The 18,426-nt window shown below is 37.5% G+C and overlaps 1 protein-coding gene across 2 annotated transcripts in view; it reads left to right on the top strand.

Moving 5' to 3' along the window:
* Nucleotides 1-17,052, top strand: part of ABCC4 (ATP binding cassette subfamily C member 4) — a 153,652-nt gene extending 136,600 nt beyond the window's left edge. For both annotated transcript variants that reach the window (XM_054383749.1, XM_054383741.1), the window contains 2 exons: nt 12,001-12,135; nt 16,945-17,052. In XM_054383749.1, the coding sequence (XP_054239724.1) occupies nt 12,001-12,135; nt 16,945-17,052 (243 nt within the window). The remainder of the gene's footprint in view (nt 1-12,000; nt 12,136-16,944) is intronic.
* The last annotated feature ends 1,374 nt before the right edge of the window (nt 17,053-18,426 follow it).

Genomic DNA, 18,426 nt, shown 5'->3' with positions numbered 1-18,426 from the left:
TGATGCAGGTGCTTTTTAAGAGCAAAAATTCACAAACTGAAGTGCATTATTCTTCCATTACCCAGAAATATTAAACGTTCTGATTTTATGTCTCCTTTAGCTGAGATCTCTAGGTGCAATAATACCTTCATTTATAAGCCATCCCAAAACTCTGTTGTTTGCTATTGGTAAGTTTGTCTTTTGACAAATAGTGAGTAGTTACTTTTTCAAACAAATTTTGACCAAACTTGATCATCTCTCTGAATGTAATCACAAAAGTGCAAGCTTGTTCTTGAACAAGTACACATAACCTGAATATAAACTAGGGTTTCCCTCTCTTCCCATTGAATTGGATTGAAAGGAACCTCAGGATGTTTCTAGTCTAACATCATGCTGAAAACAGGGTCAGGACTAATTTCAGATCAGGTTTCTTGGAGCCTTTTCCAGCTGGGTCATGAAAACCTTGAAAGACAGAGATTCCACAGTCTCTCTGGGCAACCTGCTCCTATGTTTAAAACTACGTGTCACAAAATCTTTTCCTTATATCCAATTGAAACCTCCCTTCAGCTTATGCCAATCATTTCCTGTTTTCCCATTGTTTGTCTTGCAAGAGCCTTGCTTCTGTCTTCTCACTAACTTCCATGTAGATATGGGAAGATTGCTGTTGATTCACCTGAAGCTATCTGTTCTCCAGGGTGAGCAAGCCTGTCATCATGTCCTCACAGGTCAATTGCTCCAGTCCGCTGTCTGCTCTGGTGACCCTGTTTCAAACTTGCTCCAGTTTACCCTCATCTTTCTTATTCTGAGGGGACAAAACTGGTCACCATACACAGAGCACTGGAATTCCCTTGATCTACACTTTTCTTGATTCCCATGGCACACTGCTTGACTCCTGTTAATCTTACTGACCACCCAGACACCACCTGCTTCTCAGCACAGCTCATTGTCAGGCAGTTACACCCCAGCTGACACAGATGCAGGGGATCAGTCCATTCCAGATTCAGGACATTGTATCTGTTGTTGTTGAGTGTCATGAAGTTCATATTGACCTACTCATTTAGTCTGTCTAGATCTCAATAGCTTTGAATGTCAATCCTGTCTTAAGTGAATTGACTGCAGTCTCCAATTTGATATTGTCAACAAGCTTCTGAGTTAATTCAATTTCATTTCTGTCAGGACTTTCCAAAAAGAAAATATTCACCTTCAGGCTTAATCAAAACCTTTTTCTTTTTTTAAATTAGAAACTAATTTTGAGAAAGTCATGAGAAAGTGTCAAGTTGGATGAGTATGGAAATAGGAACTGAACGTGAACTGTTGCATGTCTGCTCACACCCATCATAATAACCAGTTCTATTTTAGAAGAGAAGAAAAGCCTACTGGAAGAGGGAAAAAAAAGGAAGAACATTTTATTCAACTGTAGACAAATCTGGCCTCAGGAGTTGTTTTAATTCTCGTTTGTTCCATTCCCAAAACCATACCTCTGGTTTCATAATCCAGGTCACGCCTTAAGAGTATTTCCATTATATCTGTCTTTGTGATAAACACATTTTATCAGAACTTCAAACGCTTAAAATCATTGAGGGAAGAGCTGTATTGTGTAATGTGATACTCTCTAACCCAATCACCTCAATGAGTAATACTACATTGCACTTGCATAGGACCTTTCATCTGCAAATTGTAACGCTCTTTACAAACATTAATTAATTAAACTTCAAACACCTGGGTGAGATAGGGAAGTATCCATACAATCTTTGGAACCAAAGTTGGAAAGACTTGCTAAGTCAGACCATCAAATAATACTACCATAAAATTATAATCCAGCGGTTTCCAAACTTTTTTTTTCCCCTTAATCCTTTTGTGCTTCTCCAGAATCTCCTATGACATTTTCTCATTCCTTCTTCTTCATTGGTTTGAGAACCCAAGTTGTGACTCCTTCTGTCAGGTGCTAACAGTACCTGTTTGGGGTCTTTGGCACAGGTGACCACCCTGCTGCTTGGCAGAAGGGGGGAGGGTGGGGTAAATGCTGCAGTTGCCTCTTCCATGATGGCAAATCCTGGCAGAAGCTCAACTCAGGCTCAGTCCACTGGCCCCTCATTCCACATGGCTTCCCCACTGCCACAACAGCTGCTTCCCTGTCCTGCCCTAACCTTAGAGGGTGAGGACCTTCTATGTAAATTTCATCTGCAGCTAACCAAACCAGGAGCAGCCTGGAGCAGCCAAGAGGCGCCACTCCCAAGACTTCCAGTGGGATCTCTTAAACCCCCCGTCATCCACTTGTCCCTCTCCCCCCTGCTTCCTTCTCCAGGTGAAGAAGCACTTTTTAGAAACTATTTTTTTACAGAGTGGGGAAAACAGAACTCTACAGAAATTGAAACTTACCCAGGGACATAGTGGATATGTAGCAAATTAAGTAGACGCATCTGGCAAGAGCCTGATGCAGTTGTGTGCTCTCTGTGCTATGCCGTAGTCTCTCTACAGGAAAGCCACAGAGCAGTCAAAACTTGTGCGTTTTCCAGTGACGAGGTTGTTTCTCCATAGAGACTTTTCATATCAGTGCAGTACTTCTTTGAAATGGAAACTCTTTATGCAAGCAGAACTTGATCTAAGTAATTAAAAACTGTCATTCAAATAGGAAGTTTTTCATGAAGAGAATTATGGGAAGAGATTTGATTTATTTATGGGAAAACCTGTTCTGGTTGCATTCTGAAATGACTAATATTCAGGGTAACAATCCAGTGTACTTCACAGCCAGACTTGAGTTGCCTTTTGGTTATTAGAAAATGACTTCCAAGATCTTTCCAGTAGCCCCCCTCATTCAGTTGTTCTTATTTTTTCTGTTCTTACATTTACTGTGGTGAGCATCTGGGCCTCTGGAAGTAAATCAGGCAATATATTTCATGCACTGTAGACTTCTAGCCTCAGCAGGGCAATCAGTACACCGAGAGTAGGTGTAAACAACTCGAAAGCAAAGGAGGAGACATCCAGGCAGTTGGCATGGTGTAAGAGGAGTCACCTACAGCTAGACAAAAAATACAATGCAGCAAACAAGGTCTGAGCTCTTGTCTGTCCAGAATTTTGGTATCTGACCCAGTGTTGCACATTAATATTCTTCATCGAGCTGGAGAGGAGACACCGAAGACAACATGATAGGATGGCAATGCTGCCCTTCCTTAGTACGGGAATGATGGCATTCTTTCAAGAAGTGCAGAAATCTGTGCTCTATATTGTCCTCTGTTTGAGGAGGTCTGGATGCAATGCTCCCCATTACCTGGAAGATGCCATAACCACCAGCATACATAGGGCAGTCAGGTTAAGATCAGTCTCCAACCTTGCTTTTGAAGAATTTTGCTGCCAGAAATCCAAGTCATGGAGCCAGAGGGAGAAAAAGCATGAGGGAGTCTGAATCTGCAGCCCAGTGGGAACCAGAGCTCTTGAATACGTAAGGGAGCTGATTCCTTCATGTGAGCTTTCGGTGCAGTGATTCAGTTTCAGATGAAGACACAGAGAGCATAGGAAGGTAGTGGTGGTGCACTGAAGTGAGTTAAAGCCTTACCTGCTGTGGTCTTTTTGCTCTGTTGGGTTTTTTTGCTTCCCCTCCCACAATTTATTTAAATATCAGTGCTAGAGAACAAATGTGGTTTACAGTAAATCATAGACATTCTGTTTGGGGGGATTATGTAAGTCGAAAGACACAAAACTGTGCAGTCATAGTTGTAGAACAGCTATGTGAAACTGTGTGTGTTGCATTAATGTCAACTCTCTCATCTTCAATGTATGTACATGCAGGACTGTTACTCTGGTGGAGAACTACCTGCTGTCAGATAGAGGCCCTTGAGAGCTTAGCATGTCTAAGAGAGGTCAGCTGGCAAGACCATAAATTTTCCTAGAGCCTGGAATGATAAAATATGAAATTTTGTGAAAAGTAAAGTAAATTGAGGCTACATTCAGAGCTATTTTCTAGTCCTTAGGAATTCTAAAGTAGGAGAACTGCAAGGGTATAAAATGGATATTTTTTTCTGAAAGTGGTTTTGATTTTGTGTTAGCCTGGAGTGTGGTGTAACTATGTGTCCTAACAGAAGTATATTCTGTTAAAAGAATAAAAGGAAGCTTTATGAATTATAGCAGCTTGAATGAAAGCCAAATTTTCAAAACTATGGATCAGGTCTCCAAAGATACTTAGGTGCCTAATTCTTCAGGGAGACCCTTCAGAGTTTTTAAGCAGTTCTACCAGATGTTGTGAGTGATTAATGCCAACCTACATACTTGGGTCTTGGCTGTATTGAATCCCATCTGGCCAGCTGATGGAAAGCAAAGGGTCTGGGAACTGTTAGGTTTCTCCTTTCATTTGGTAACTGAAGACTTGCAGTTTCTGGAAGAGATGAGCGCTTAGGTAGTGATTTTTCAGAAATTACCAGTTTTGTTTTGATTCTGAACAAAGGCAATTTTCATCACTCCTGGATCATCTGCAACAGAATTGATGTTTAAAAAACCATAAGGGAAAACCAGATCCTTCCCTGTTTTTTCTTGGAATTTAATTATTGTTTTCATCAGTGAACACATTGTTTTCAGATCTGAGAAATTTATGCATCTTTACCATTAAGTGAAGATATTTTGATATTTAGGACAGATTTTGCATAAAATACTGAGCTATGTGCTATGGTTACATATCAGAGCAAGCACTGTCAGCTGAAATAGTCTATAACACTTGTAAATATCACACCTGGCTCAGCTGTCTCTAAAACAAGTCAAAACCCCAATGAGTCTGAAAAGATACTACGATTGTTGATTCTCTTTGCCAGTATCAAGCCACACCTCTGCATAACACTGTCATCTGAGTTCTTAAAAGCTGCTCCCATTTCAAGAGGGCTGCCCAACAAGATTTTTCTTCTGCCTAAATAAAACAACTAATTATTGAGGCAATGCTTCAACTGGGAGCATTCAAATGAAGAGCTGGATTTGAATTACTGCAGGAAGCGAAGCCAATGTCTGATGAACCTTGATCTCTCATTCTGTCAAGCATTTGTGTGTGAATGTGTTTTCAGGACAGTTGGATGTTGTTTCTTGGAAAAAAGAATAGAATCCAGACCATACTAGAAATACCAACACATTTTTAAATACTTATTTTTTTCTATCTGCAAAATAGTATATTAACTGTTAAAAAGCAAACATGCTCAGGACATGCTGGTGGCTGAGGCTTTGAGCAGAGAGTTTCTGATAAGGTAGAAGTGTTTGCAAGTTAGCTGAGCCACAAGTTCGTTGTCATCAGAAACTGATAAAACCAAGAGACGTGCCCAGTCATCTACAACAATATTCCTTACCCTCTTGAAAAGTATAATATCCTTGTAGCTTATCTAACTTTCTAAGATCCTCAAAAGCCTTATTAAAGAGTGGGATTTCTTAGGCTGAACTATATCTTCTGTCACTTCAGGGCCACATTTGAGCTATTCTGCAATCTTGGTTGAGAAACGTGGCTTTAAGTTTTACACAGTTATTACTGATTGACCAAGGAAGTGTTTTGTCAGCAAGTACTGCTGTTGGTAAGAACTGGCATGAGGTCCCTTCATCATCTCTAAGGGAAAGGCTGAACTTGCACTGGTCTATCAGATGCTTTGAGGTGAGGAAACTGAACAATACAAGAAATGCCACCAGTGATTGGTTACCAGGCTTCTTTCTTCCAACATACAGAAGGAGTTAATATCGAATGATTATCAGTAGAATAAGACTCATTACTACATACTAATTCATATTTTTTCCCCACAACATTCCAGCCAGTTTAGAGTGGCATATCATCAGATGGAGAAAAAGAAGGTAGATGTTTAAGTCTCTGCAAGAAAAGTGAAGTTAACTCATATGTAGAACAATTTACCAGACAGCATTGAATGCTCAAGAATGATTTCCCTTTAAAGAAATCCATGATTTCTGGTTATAGAATAAAATGTCTGAAGTTGCATTTCTGTGAAGGAGAAGAAAGTGGGCAGGGGGTACATGTCAAATCCCAGTGACCAGTGGGACATTTGGCATTGTTACAGGTAAGCTCTGCTGAGTGAAATATTTGGAAAGTCTAAAAATAATAATTCAGATTATATGGAGGTAGACACCCAAGTGTGTTCTTCTTTGTATGCACAATATATGAAATGTATATTATTTGACATTAAATTGTTTTAGTTACTTATGCAGTATTTTGAGTAGGAACCCTGAAGGAGCTTGGGCAAATGCTTAGATTATATCTGAAAACTGGAAACAAATGAATGAACCCAAACCCAAAACAGAAGACATCCAAACAAAGTGAGGGAGAAAAAAAAAGAGGGAAAAAACATTAAAATAACAGCAACTTAAAAATGGTACTTGAGTTAATTTGCAGCCTTCTCAATATTCTTCTATGCCTGCAATCCAGTTTAGATAGGTTGATTAAGTTTCTGATGTGTTACGACAAATCACGATGAGACAGAAGAGACAGAATGCGCTTGTATCTGAGCTTAATGCCAACTGGAGCACAGGCTTTTGATTCTTTCCCACAAAGCTATGTATTGTCTTGGGTAAATATATTTCTTACAATATGATGTAACCAGAAGCATCTCCTGAATATTATTCTCTTCCCAGGACTTTATTGAAGATCATCTTGATGTATGCTCTCTGAGGAAAACATTGTTCAAAGTTGTACTCCTCGCAGAGTTTTGAACTTTAATAATAATTTTGTTGTTTGGTGATGTCTTCTCCAAGTCTAAATTAAATCAGATGTATTCCCTTGGAAATAATTAGCTTGAATTATTTTCCTTTTGAATAGGAAATAAAAACATTTATGATCAACTCTTAAATGTCCCTTTTTCCCTCTGGCTTTATGGTGAAGATGAACGTGAATAGGAATACTAGTCATTCTTCAATAATAATTGAAATAAATTCCCATGCCCCCCTCCTCTATTGCTGAACACTTCGAACCTTGGACTGGTTTTTTTCCTCAGAATGTTTTATAACTATTGTTCTCTTGGTTTGTCTGCTTTCTTGCTGAAAGTTAGAAAATGCAGGATTTAAAACCTTTTCTCTTGAGTCTATGGATAGCCATAAGTGCATGGTATTTGTTACAGTGTTTTTAAGAGTCTGTGTTCTTTCTGTGCTTAATTAAACTTCTTTTGCTTACATTAATCCATAAAGAAGATTTTAGATTCACTTACAAAATGAATGTTTGCTTTTCCAAAGTCCTGTGAAATAGAACAATATAGACTGGTTGCAGAAATCGTCAGGGAGAAAAGGTGCTGTCCTACTTCGACTGCCCAAGTTTCTGCTAGAAGCTAGACTATCATGATGTACTATCCCTGTCATTCATTGTCTCATCTCTCCCCTTCCTTAGTGAAATGGATCTCTGATTTCTTTTTCAGCATTTTATGTTTTCCTTTTTGTCTGCCCTCCCCTACTTTTTCCATGGTTAATACATTAGATAAGGAGCTATGGAATAGAAATACTACAAAGTGTATGGATTTAGCAGGGGTGGGCTGGGACAACCTAGGCAGCGTTGAGGTAGATACCCTGATAAGGTACAGATGACGCAAAACGGACAACTATTTTGTAGTTTCCAAATGTTATACAAACATAGTTCAGTGGGTTTTTGGCATGGGCAAATAGCCCTATGCTAGTTTGAGTTAATGCTCCATTTTCATGTTTTAGTAGCCATTAAGTGGCTAATACTCTGTTTTCATGCTTGCCTTTGTAAGACAGTCAAATTCAGACACTGTTTTTCTGTTTCTGTCCTTCCCTGCTATGTTTTTAATATCTTTCCCTCTATGTCAAATAAAGTGCCGTTCAAAACTATGTTGCCCTCAACCCAACATGATGCTTATTCTTTTGAATAAGTCACAACTGGGATGAGCAGTGACTGCCCCAGACTATTCAGCCAGAATGAGATATTGGATGAAGTGGAATTACGTGGCATGAGAGGATTTTACCCAAGAGTATAGAATTTGAACCCTCTTTGAGCTAAGATGTCTGAATTGAGCTGCTTGATTAAGGATAGTTTGAAACTGGTCATGAATAATTCCATCGAATGAAAATTTCCCTGCATGCCATCTTTTGCGTGATCACCTGTAGCCAGTTTTGTAAGTCTGAACTCATAAGTATGTGACTACGGAACAGGTAAGGACAGTGCAGGCACAGTAAAAGAAGGTGCCAGTACAAGACCATGCAGAATCTGGCCCTGGTTTACAGATGGCTACTTTGGGTTTATGTAGCTTTTATGGTGATTGGTTTTATTTTACTCTGGACTGTCTAGGTGTTTTGTAGGCAGTTAACTCACACAAAATGATTATCAGTCCTTATTTGGCATATTTTACAAAGAGTCAGATAGAAGAGCTGAAAAATGGAATGATTTGTCCAAAATACCCCTCTCAGTATCTGTGTTGAAGTCTATAATGAAAGCCCAGTCTGATTCAGAGTCTTGTGCTCCTGCATGTGTCTTCCATAATCACCCTGCCAATCTGATTTCACCAGCTCCGAGCTTCTCTGGCTTTTCTGCATCAAGTTTCACTGGTACAACTGCCTTGGAATGCATCTGGGTTTGATTTGGTCATATTGCGTGGTGATAAGTGTTGCATGCAAGTTGATCAGAAAATATGTGGCTGGTAAACACTGGATTCCACCTTTCCTGAATGATTAGCTGCGTTTTTGAAGTCCTAATGATTTTAATTTGGCTTGGAGTCAGTGAGTAAGAGTATGCAAAGCCTTAGCCAAAGTACCTATTTATTTATTAAAATTTTATCAGTATGTATTTCTTCAAAGAAGACTACCTATCTCTTTGTCTAAGCGCTTTTTAATACATGTATACATATATAAACATGTAACTACTAAGTAAATCAGATTAAATTTTCTCCATTGTCTCATAGATGACAACAGTTAGTAGAAACAGTGTTTTCCCTTGTTGAATGGGGTTTATAGAGTATTCCTGACTTGTAGAAATATTACTGCCTGTTTCATTCTTTATTTTTTGTTTCAAGTTTTTAGAAAAAGCAGTGGGGCTTGTTTTCCCCATGTTTGTTCTGTTGATTTTTCATAACACAAATTTGGTTTTATTCCCCAAGAAAGGGTATGAAAAAATTAATAATTTGTTTAAATTGTGAATGGAATTTTTCTTGACAAAAATCACTCTATCTGTTCATCTTCTGGACTGGACTGTTTAAAACTTGTCAAGGAAGACAAGTTTTCCCTCTTCCCCCCTTCCTTCTCCCCCCCCCCCCCCCTTTTTTTTTTCTGTCCCAGGTTCTCTGGGGGAGAAAGGTTGTGTTTCTAATTGTTTCAGATGTTAAATGCTAAAATTTGAGTAGTGCATAAATATAAATTTGAAAAACAAAACAAAAAACAACAATTTCATGAAAAACATGAAAAACCCAAACTAACTCTACTTTTCTATTGTGGTTCTTTAACTTGTGAGAGACACATTTAATGAAGACACGTTTTGATTTTCTTTCTTAAGGAGTGGTTATGCTAAAAAATTCATGGCACCAGAGCTTTTCTATGCTGTGGCACTCCAATTTAAGTTTTATGTAGGACTGTATGTAATAAATTAATTTGTTGCCTTTTAAATCAATCTGTCCTTTTTTAAATCAATCTGTCCTTAACGGTGACATAATGTTGTATATGAAATACTTTTATTATATTCAGAATTAATCCTTAAATAGATTAAATGGGATGGGACTAAGCACACTGAAAAATCAACATGTGCACAGGTATGCCTTTGCAGGTGATATACGGCATCTGTTGTATATTGAATTACTATGTATTTTGTGCTATGCAATATTACTAATTTTTTAACGTTTTTTTCATTAACACTTTAGCTGTTCACCAAACAGTTGAAAATTGCTTTCAAAGGAAAACCATCATATAAGCTGGGTGTTCTATGATGGTACTAGCTTTTGGAAATGGCAAATAACCTCTTGTAGGTTTCTCTGCATAGAGTTTATGAAATCAGATGTAATTATGCTGCTGTTGTTGGCTGAGTTATTTTCCATTCAAATGCCATGTACTTAGTTGAAGCGGAAGTGAAGGAGTCGGGGCCTTTCCCCTTGTGCTGGGTCCCTGGTGTCAAACAAGTTGGCAACGCACTTGGCAGTGCATAATTTTCACACCCATGCAGGTAAAGGGATCAGTTCAGCTTTCCTAATGCACTGTGGGTTTTGTCATGTGGGTCCAGGCCACTTGGAGATCTGCTGAGCTCTTGGTCATCTGGATGTATTGCTTTAAGGAGACACACAGGCAGAATGCACATTTCAAATCTTCAGAGGACTTTGATGAATTAATCTCAAAGCTTGTTGGAGTTTTTCAAACAAAAGTTTGCAATCTATTTTTGTTATTTTGGAAATTGTCCTCATACTACCTTCTATTAGTTTCTTTCCTGCAATCAACAGCTCCAGTTTGGGTTTTTAAGTTTTTATTATTATTGTTATTATTATTTGTTATAAGTATGTACATCGCTTGAGTTGTGAGTCCTTGAAGTCCCTCTGTTAGGGCAGTATCTTTTTCAGTAGTATCTCATGTATATTCTTTTTTTTTTTATGTAAGAACAAAAGTATTTTCTGAATTGCTTTGTTTTCTCACAGAAATTATTTTTTTTTTTTAACCTCACTGCTGCTACACGTGGACTAAAGTACTGAACTTGTAGACTATTACCCGAGTCTCTTTCTTGAGTCAATACCATTAATTTATAAGCCAGTTAAGTATTTGATTGCATTACATTTGTCAATATTGACTTCTCCCTGCTATTGTGTTTCTTATTCTTTTAGATTAGTTAGGTGTATCTGAATCTCCTCTGCTCTAGACGTGCCTGCACATTTTTGTGTCATTTGCACATTTTTTCACTTTTCTGATAACTCCTTTTCTGATGACTAATGCATATGTAGCTACCATGTATGCCAGAATGATGTGGTTCCCACTAGTTCCTACCTGTTCCTTTCAACAAAGAGAGCACTGTTTATTTCTAATCTCTGTTTTCTGTCCAGGTTCTTGAAAAACAAAAATTGTCTCTTGCAGTGCAGCTACTTAGTTACACCAGATGCCTTTCTGGAAGAACATATGAACCATTTTTCCCATAGTTTTCTTCTAGTGCATTAATAATTGTATCAGATTTGTGATATGCAATTTATTTTTGCTAGAACTGTGGAGAACAAATTCTGCTTGTGATCTGTGTGTCTTCTACTTGTGTTTTAATGATTATTTTAACTAAATTGCTGTCATATCTCCAACATACATATACTTGTCTAAAAGTTCCCTGAAGGAATCCCATAAGACTTTTCAAAGTTAAGTGCAAGTATTTGCTACTATGCTGTTCTTAAATAGTATGAGACTATCTTCTTGGAGGTTCAATCAGCTAACTCTTACATTTGTTTTCTTATTTTTTACTATATATATCCTTAGTGCCTTACTGACTTAATGCTTTTTTAATTTCTTAATTGTTTTCACCTGTTCACTTCCTCTCTTTTGGGTACCTGTCTCTGGTAGCATCTCATGTAGAAAGAATAGGTTCAGAGTACCTTTCTAATACACATTTGGCAAAAACTGATGCAAGAAATTGTTTATCTTTTTCAGCAACACCTTCAGTTTCCTTAATTACATCTTCATCTCCTCTAATACAAAAGACCTACTGATTCTCCTTTAACTGTCTTGGTGGTTATTCATATTTTTGTTTTTTTTACCCACAGCTGTTTATTTCAGAGAACATTTTAGGCCTCTTTTGTTTCTTTCTTACACAATGAATCTTACAATCTGCTTTGTTGGTTTCACAAACATTGTATTTACATATTTTGCATAACCTTGCATTGAATTCCTATAGGTGGAATGGCTGTAGGGCACCCTAAAATTGTACAACAGGTCTATAAACTGGAAAAGTGCTATGCTAGTTTGAAGAGGACATATTTAATTTTCAGGATACTAAAATCATCTTAGCACTTGAAGTGTATGCATCCCCCCCACCTTTGCTTGTAGTGTCTAACATTTGTTTTTTAATTTCTTATGTTAATATGTTGGGTTTTGCTGATTTAATAGGTTTTAGATGCAGGAAGACTGAAAGAGTATGGTGAACCTTATATTTTGCTGCAAGAACAAGATGGCTTGTTTTACAAAATGGTGCAACAAGTGGGCAAGACTGAAGCAGCTTCTCTGATGGAAACAGCAAAACGGGTAATTTGAGAAGAAGGGATAATTAAGTTTGTGTCTGCTGTTTATCTCAAGTTAGCATATTCAGTGTTATAGTCAGCCTTCTGCTGAAGAATCTGTCAGCTTTGCAAGGCAAAGCACATTTCAGTGTCTTCTTGGGGGGGGTTTTGTTTGTTTGTTGGTTGGTTTGGTTTTGTTTTGTGGGATATACACAGACTTCCAAATGCTGAGTGTGTTTATACACCCTGAATTGAAAGACTGTTTGGTTTTCTGCATGTACACAAAGCAGTAAGTGTAAATAATACGTGGCATACTCACCTATGCAGAGTTCAGAATTTATCTGTTATTTCTATATTTTTTTAAAGGGCCCATCGTGAGGTTCTGTACCTGTGTTGCGGTCTCTGGGGGTGTGATCAAATGTTTATTTTTGTGCTTTCTCTTACCGCCTTCTTATCCTTCTCACATAGGATAAGCAGGGCTCAGTTAAGAAGCAGCTGTTGAATGTTTTATTGCCTTCTTGTTCCCTAGAAGGCTATATGCCTGGTTTACTGCTTACTATTCAAATCCTACTCTGAGTACAGAATTATTAATGTAATTGTGAGCATTCCTCTGGCGATCAAAGTGTTTAAGAAACATCAGTGGATTAATTTTCATAATATGCCTCTGAAGTGAGGATGTATCATCTATACTTTTCAGATGGAGATAAGAAGATAAAAAAAAAATAATAATGACCTGTGATTGAGGAACTCATCTTGACTAGCTTTTGGCTCGATTTCTTTTTTTTCTTGATAATTTACCACACAGGATGTCCAGAGCAAGATTTTCTTTCTGTCAGTGCCAATGAAGTTTCAGCACTGCTTCGCCTGAGACTGGCAGTGCTGAGTTTGGCAGCAACTCACTTCGTAGTCATGTAACTTTACTTTCAGCATGCAAGTAAGGCAGTAGTAAGAGAGGCTTTCCAAGACAAGGCTCAAAGATCTTATCTCAAACTTTGAAATTTTCCTCACCTCATGTTGGTGGATACTTGGAGCAGAGCCAGAGGACCACAAACTCCAAGCTGTTTCCAGGGAAACAGGGGACCAATAGATGGGAAGCAATACACAAAAGACAGGAAACAACATGGCAGATGCCTGGCTATTTTCTAGTAAAAATAGATGCATTTCTAGAAAGTTAGAAAAAAGAAGGGAAAATTGTACTGTTGTGGAGGCTGCATACTCATGTCTGGACGCTATTTTAATGGAATTTTTTAAAATTTGGGATGAGGTTTCTGTGTTCATTCGTATTCTTGGAGTTTTTTTAGAGCTGCTGAAACATTTTGTTGTTTTTTTTAAAGAGTTTTTCAAGTGAAACTTTGGTGCTAAGAGCATACACTATAAATTAGTATCTGGCACTGATGGCAGAACTGAGGAACCAGCTCTGTCCTTAACTAGACTATGTTGTGAGTCCTGTCATTCTTCTCCATGGCTGCAGTGTAGTTTCTTATATTTATTACTAGAAAGGAATGGGGTAGCCTTGTTTTTTTTATGGCATAAGTATGACAGTCTAAGGGTTACAGAAATGTTTAAAAGGATGGCTTCAAATTCATATGATCAGTGTCTGTCTGTAAAGTGAAGGCCAGTTTTCTGTGCCTTGATTCTTGGAATGACAAGAGGTGACGCTGTCCAGCTGTCTGATTCAGCCATGTCATGCTGTCTCTCCTTCCTTCTCTGCAGCCCTTCCCCAATTGCACAATTGCATTCAAAGATAATTCAAAATACATAAAAATAATTGCCTGATGTTACTTGCCCATATAGTCATCTATAGTTACCACATCAATGTTGTGTGATTTTGTACAGGAAGGGAAGAGATCCAGGAACCAGACTCTGCTGAAATGTGGTTTGATGAAAAAGTTTGCTAACTCCCAGGCTAGAAGGCAGATACAAGCTTTAGCATCTGCCAAGAATGCAAAGCATGGTGCTTATCCACACTCAGCCCAAAAATACGAGAATCCAGAAACTGTATCTCCAGTCAGCAGCTACCCAGAAGCACAATTGCAGTTTTTTCAGTTTGAAGGACTTGGACATTAGTTCAAGGTTTTTGTTATTGCAGTCCCTTGTGCTTGATGCATACTTTCAGGGAAGATGCTTAGTCAGAAAAGCTGATTCAAATGGCTTTTCTTTTTACACTAGTAAGTCTGTTACATGTATTGCTGCTGGTCTCATACATTCCTACTGTGGTTACTAAGAACTGTTTTTATGAAGAACAGCTTTTTGTCTGTTGTTGAAAAACAGCATGCTGCACATAAAAAGAAATGGTAATATGACATATATACATACTTTTCAAAAGGCACTACAGTGGGTTGCTAAGTAAAATGGTTTGGAATGTGGCCATGCTTTGGCAATGACTGTTTGATTTATTGCATTTTGGACCTGAATCTTGTGCAGAACAAACTCATACCAAGAGCTTCTTTCAGTAAAGTGTAACTTTAAATGCATTTTCTGGATATATCCTAAGTGCAAATAAGAGGGACTGCACATCTTAAATTAGAAGACTAACTTGGACATCTCTGAAGCAGCCTAATTTTCAAGAAAATGTTATGGGCATCTTAGCTAAGCATTACAAGATTGAGATCTTGCTGGAGCCTTAGCTAAGGATTCTGAATTGGTCCAAGGCTGCTATTTGTGTGTCTCTCTTAGTGACTCAGTATCCCCATTTTTTTGTGCAAATGCCAAAAAAACCCTCAAACCAACAAACAAAAAAAACCAACAATGCAGGTACAACTCAAATTGGAGACCACTGAGTCTGTATTAACTAGCCTGTGAGTCTGACTGTAGTAAGGTTGGCATCGTGAGACTGTGTTTTTATCTTTGTTTAGTTTACAAGAAGCTATTAAGTCAAAATCCTATGGGAAAGTAAGAAATAGTCTTCAAACAGTTAAACGAGGGAGGGAGTTAGGGTGTGGGGGGAAGTGTTCAGTTATTCGGGTAAACAACAGTTGGTGTGTTCTCCATGCCCTTGACAGTATCGAAAGAGGCCTTTCCACAAGCTTTGGTGGCATCAGGATAGGACTGGTTTTCTGTCAATCAATTTTGGAGTACTTCGAGGGAAAAATAAATAAGGGTTATTTTATTTTAAAGCTAAGACAGATGTGTAAATATTAAAATACTAGGTGTTATCTCACTTCAGTGATTACTTTTAAAAAGGTTGCAGCTCTGTTGGCAGTGGAAGAAACTTTACATAAAGACTTGGGCAATCTTGAGGGATTGGGCTCAGGGGAAGAATTGCAATGAGACAGTTGAAAAGCAGCTGCCATTTCATTGCGTCTCTAGTAATGTGCCAAGGTTTTCTATTAACTTTCCATTAAAAAAAATCACATTCAAAAGCTGCATTAAAAGTATGCCAAAGTTTTATGTTTTAAACCAGGAACGAGATGGGAATACACAACTAGCGCTGCCATCTCTGCAAGCCTGTGTGCGAGCAGGCACCTGAGTAACTTTTTCTGTGTTGTATCTGATCATGGCTGATTACTGAGGAATGCCTCTTAAGAAGACTTCGAGTTTTTTTGTTGATTCAAATCAGGCCTTAATATTCTTTGAAGCTTCTAAAGATGCACATACCCTGCGCTAGCCTGTGTGCAGAAAAGGTGACAGCAGTATTCACAGGAATGTTTTTATGGAACGGTGCTTTCTTTTTTATCCCCCGTTTCTCATACATGTGCTCATACATATGAGAAGGACGTTATTATCAAACAAGCTGAACTTTGTTGACAACACTCTCTGATATAAATTGGAGAAATGTTCCATAAGCTGTAGTCAAAGCAGTCTGACTATGAGACCTAACTCGTGACACATGTCAGCTTCAGAAAGATAGTGTATTTTCTGTTTTTAAAGACTCAAACAAAACTTTTCACATTCTTCTTTGGGAAAAAAAAATTGCATTTGAAGTCCTTTTTCAACCCAAACATATTTTTAGATAAGAGCACACAAGTCTTGACATTATTTCATTTTGTTATGCGCATCTGTCAAGGAACAGAGATATGATACAGCTACTAAAAACTGATGATTGTGGAACAGTGAAACTTGACAGCATTTCATTTCCTTTATGTTCTGATTATACATTTATCAGGAAACCTGTATCTCTTCTAGCTGAGCTAGAAATTGGTAGAATTCAGGAACTCAAAGGCTTGGCAAAGAACTGTCCTATTATTTGGTATCATCTTACATTTTAGAGAAGTTGCTTGGTTGAGTCATTGTTAAAGCTTTTGCTTCTTCTTTCATTATTGTCGTTCACTATCCAGAGATCACATTTCTATAGGCCCTATAACTGCTCTGCAGCACAAATTAAACGCTGGGGTATTTCATACATATACCTCGAAGTTTCAATGGTTGTCAATCATGGTTTGTAAAATATAGGGATTACAACCTGATATTAACATCCAAATCCATTGTGTTCATTTTATGTCTGAAAATGAGAAACCCTTGTGCAGACACAAGATTTCACAGCTTCTTTGTCATTCTGTTTTAATTTATATCCATGTTTTGAGCTAGTAAAATGATTTTACTTATCAGTTTAATGTTGTTATAAAACATATCTATTTATCTGAATTACCAGAATTTGAGTGGATCTACAGGTTGTGTGGGATTTTTCTCACGTTTTGTTATAATGTAAGATCATATAGTCATTTTACTAATTTTACAGTAGACACACATTTACTGAATGCCACCAACCTGAACTTCCTGTCAGGATTCCTAAAGGATATGTATTTATCTCTACTCTGTTTATCTCCAGAAATTTTATTTGAAAACAAAAGGTGTTTGAAGCACAATTACTCACAGCATCTGATATTTTTCCTAGGTGTACTTCAGTAAGAATTACCCAGAAGTTGTTCAGAATGGTCAGCTTGCCACGGACTCCTCCTTGGATCCTTCCTCAGGGTTATGCATAACCGAAACTGCACTGTGATTCCTAATAACCTTAACCGTTTTCTATAGACTGGAAACCTGAGATCATCCAAACTCGGTGACAATGTTTGCAAGTGTCAGTGGAGGAGGAAAGGGAGGGGGTGATTCTTTGCACTGGACGTCCTTCCTATTTAAATACTGAGAAGAAAAATTTTACTGTCCCTCTTTAATTTCAGTGCAATATATTTTCTCTTCCAACTAATTATGTTTGTGTTGCCAAGGAATTAGACAGACTCAGCTTTTATTTGAAAGTTATGTGTAAGAGATCTCTTATTTAAACAGGTGCAGGACACCTAACAGGCTTAGAGTGCGTATTTGGAGCTTATTAAAAAAAAAAAAAAGTGTCCTTTTTCTCTTTTGCAAATACTTTCAGAGCAAGCAAAACCAAATTTTTTTCATTGTCACTTTAGCACAACAGCTGTGACTAAACAGTAGGTTTGGTAGTGTACAACATGGTCATCTAATGCAACTGTCTTGCTACCTGTCATGAGCAACTGTGCAGCTTTGAAGAAAAAAAAAATCTAACAAGCCAAAAATACTTTTTGATTTTGATAGCAAAAAGTACAATATACTTTTTTTTTGGTAGTTCAAATAATGCTGTTCAAGATGAATGTAAATATTAGTTTTATTTTCCTAAAATCGAAATGCTGAAAAATCGATCTCAATCTTCTATACTTTAGAAGAAAATTACCATATTTGCACTGAAGAAATATTTAAATAATTTAACATACATTCCTCTGCTTTTTTTTATGCAGGTTATCAAAGAAAAAAAGGTATTAAAATAACTTGAGGAAATGTTTGAATGACATGTCATTATACCTAAATGCTGTGTAGTACAAAGTTATCTTCAACACAACACATTGAAATGTATACATTATTTGCATTTATTGTGCCTTAATATTTGTGCCTTCAAGCCAAAGCTGTAACTGCAGGGTACACAACTAATTCATTAAATATATGTTTTAAAAAAAATAAATGTAACCTTAGTATGTTTAAAGTTTTGCATTAGGGGTTCTGTTGAACTCAAGCTGTTTGAAGTTACCATCCTACCAGAATAGGTAGGAAAGTACAACCTGTAGTTTTTGAATGACAGTTCCTGAAAGTTGGGAGGGTTGCAGTGAGAGAGGGAGGTTTGGTATCTGTGAGTTATACCCTGATTCCACAAAGCACTTTAACACACAAAAAGAAAAATAAAAAAAAGAAGAGCAGGTGCTGTGCTGCTTAGATTTTTTTTTTCTTGTTTAGTGAAATGGCTACTCTTTGAAACCCAGTAGAAAATAAATATTCATTTTACTGTTTAAAGAGCATGGAAGAAATTAAAAGTCAGTGGATCTGTTCAGGACAAGGAAAATACTGTGCTTTTTAGAAAGTATTG

The sequence above is a fragment of the Indicator indicator genome, chromosome 1 (genome assembly GCF_027791375.1).
Source record: "Indicator indicator isolate 239-I01 chromosome 1, UM_Iind_1.1, whole genome shotgun sequence".
In the NCBI taxonomy this organism is placed as follows: domain Eukaryota; kingdom Metazoa; phylum Chordata; class Aves; order Piciformes; family Indicatoridae; genus Indicator; species Indicator indicator.
Note: the sequence above shows the minus strand (reverse complement) of the source record. Positions and strands in the feature narration are given on the sequence as shown.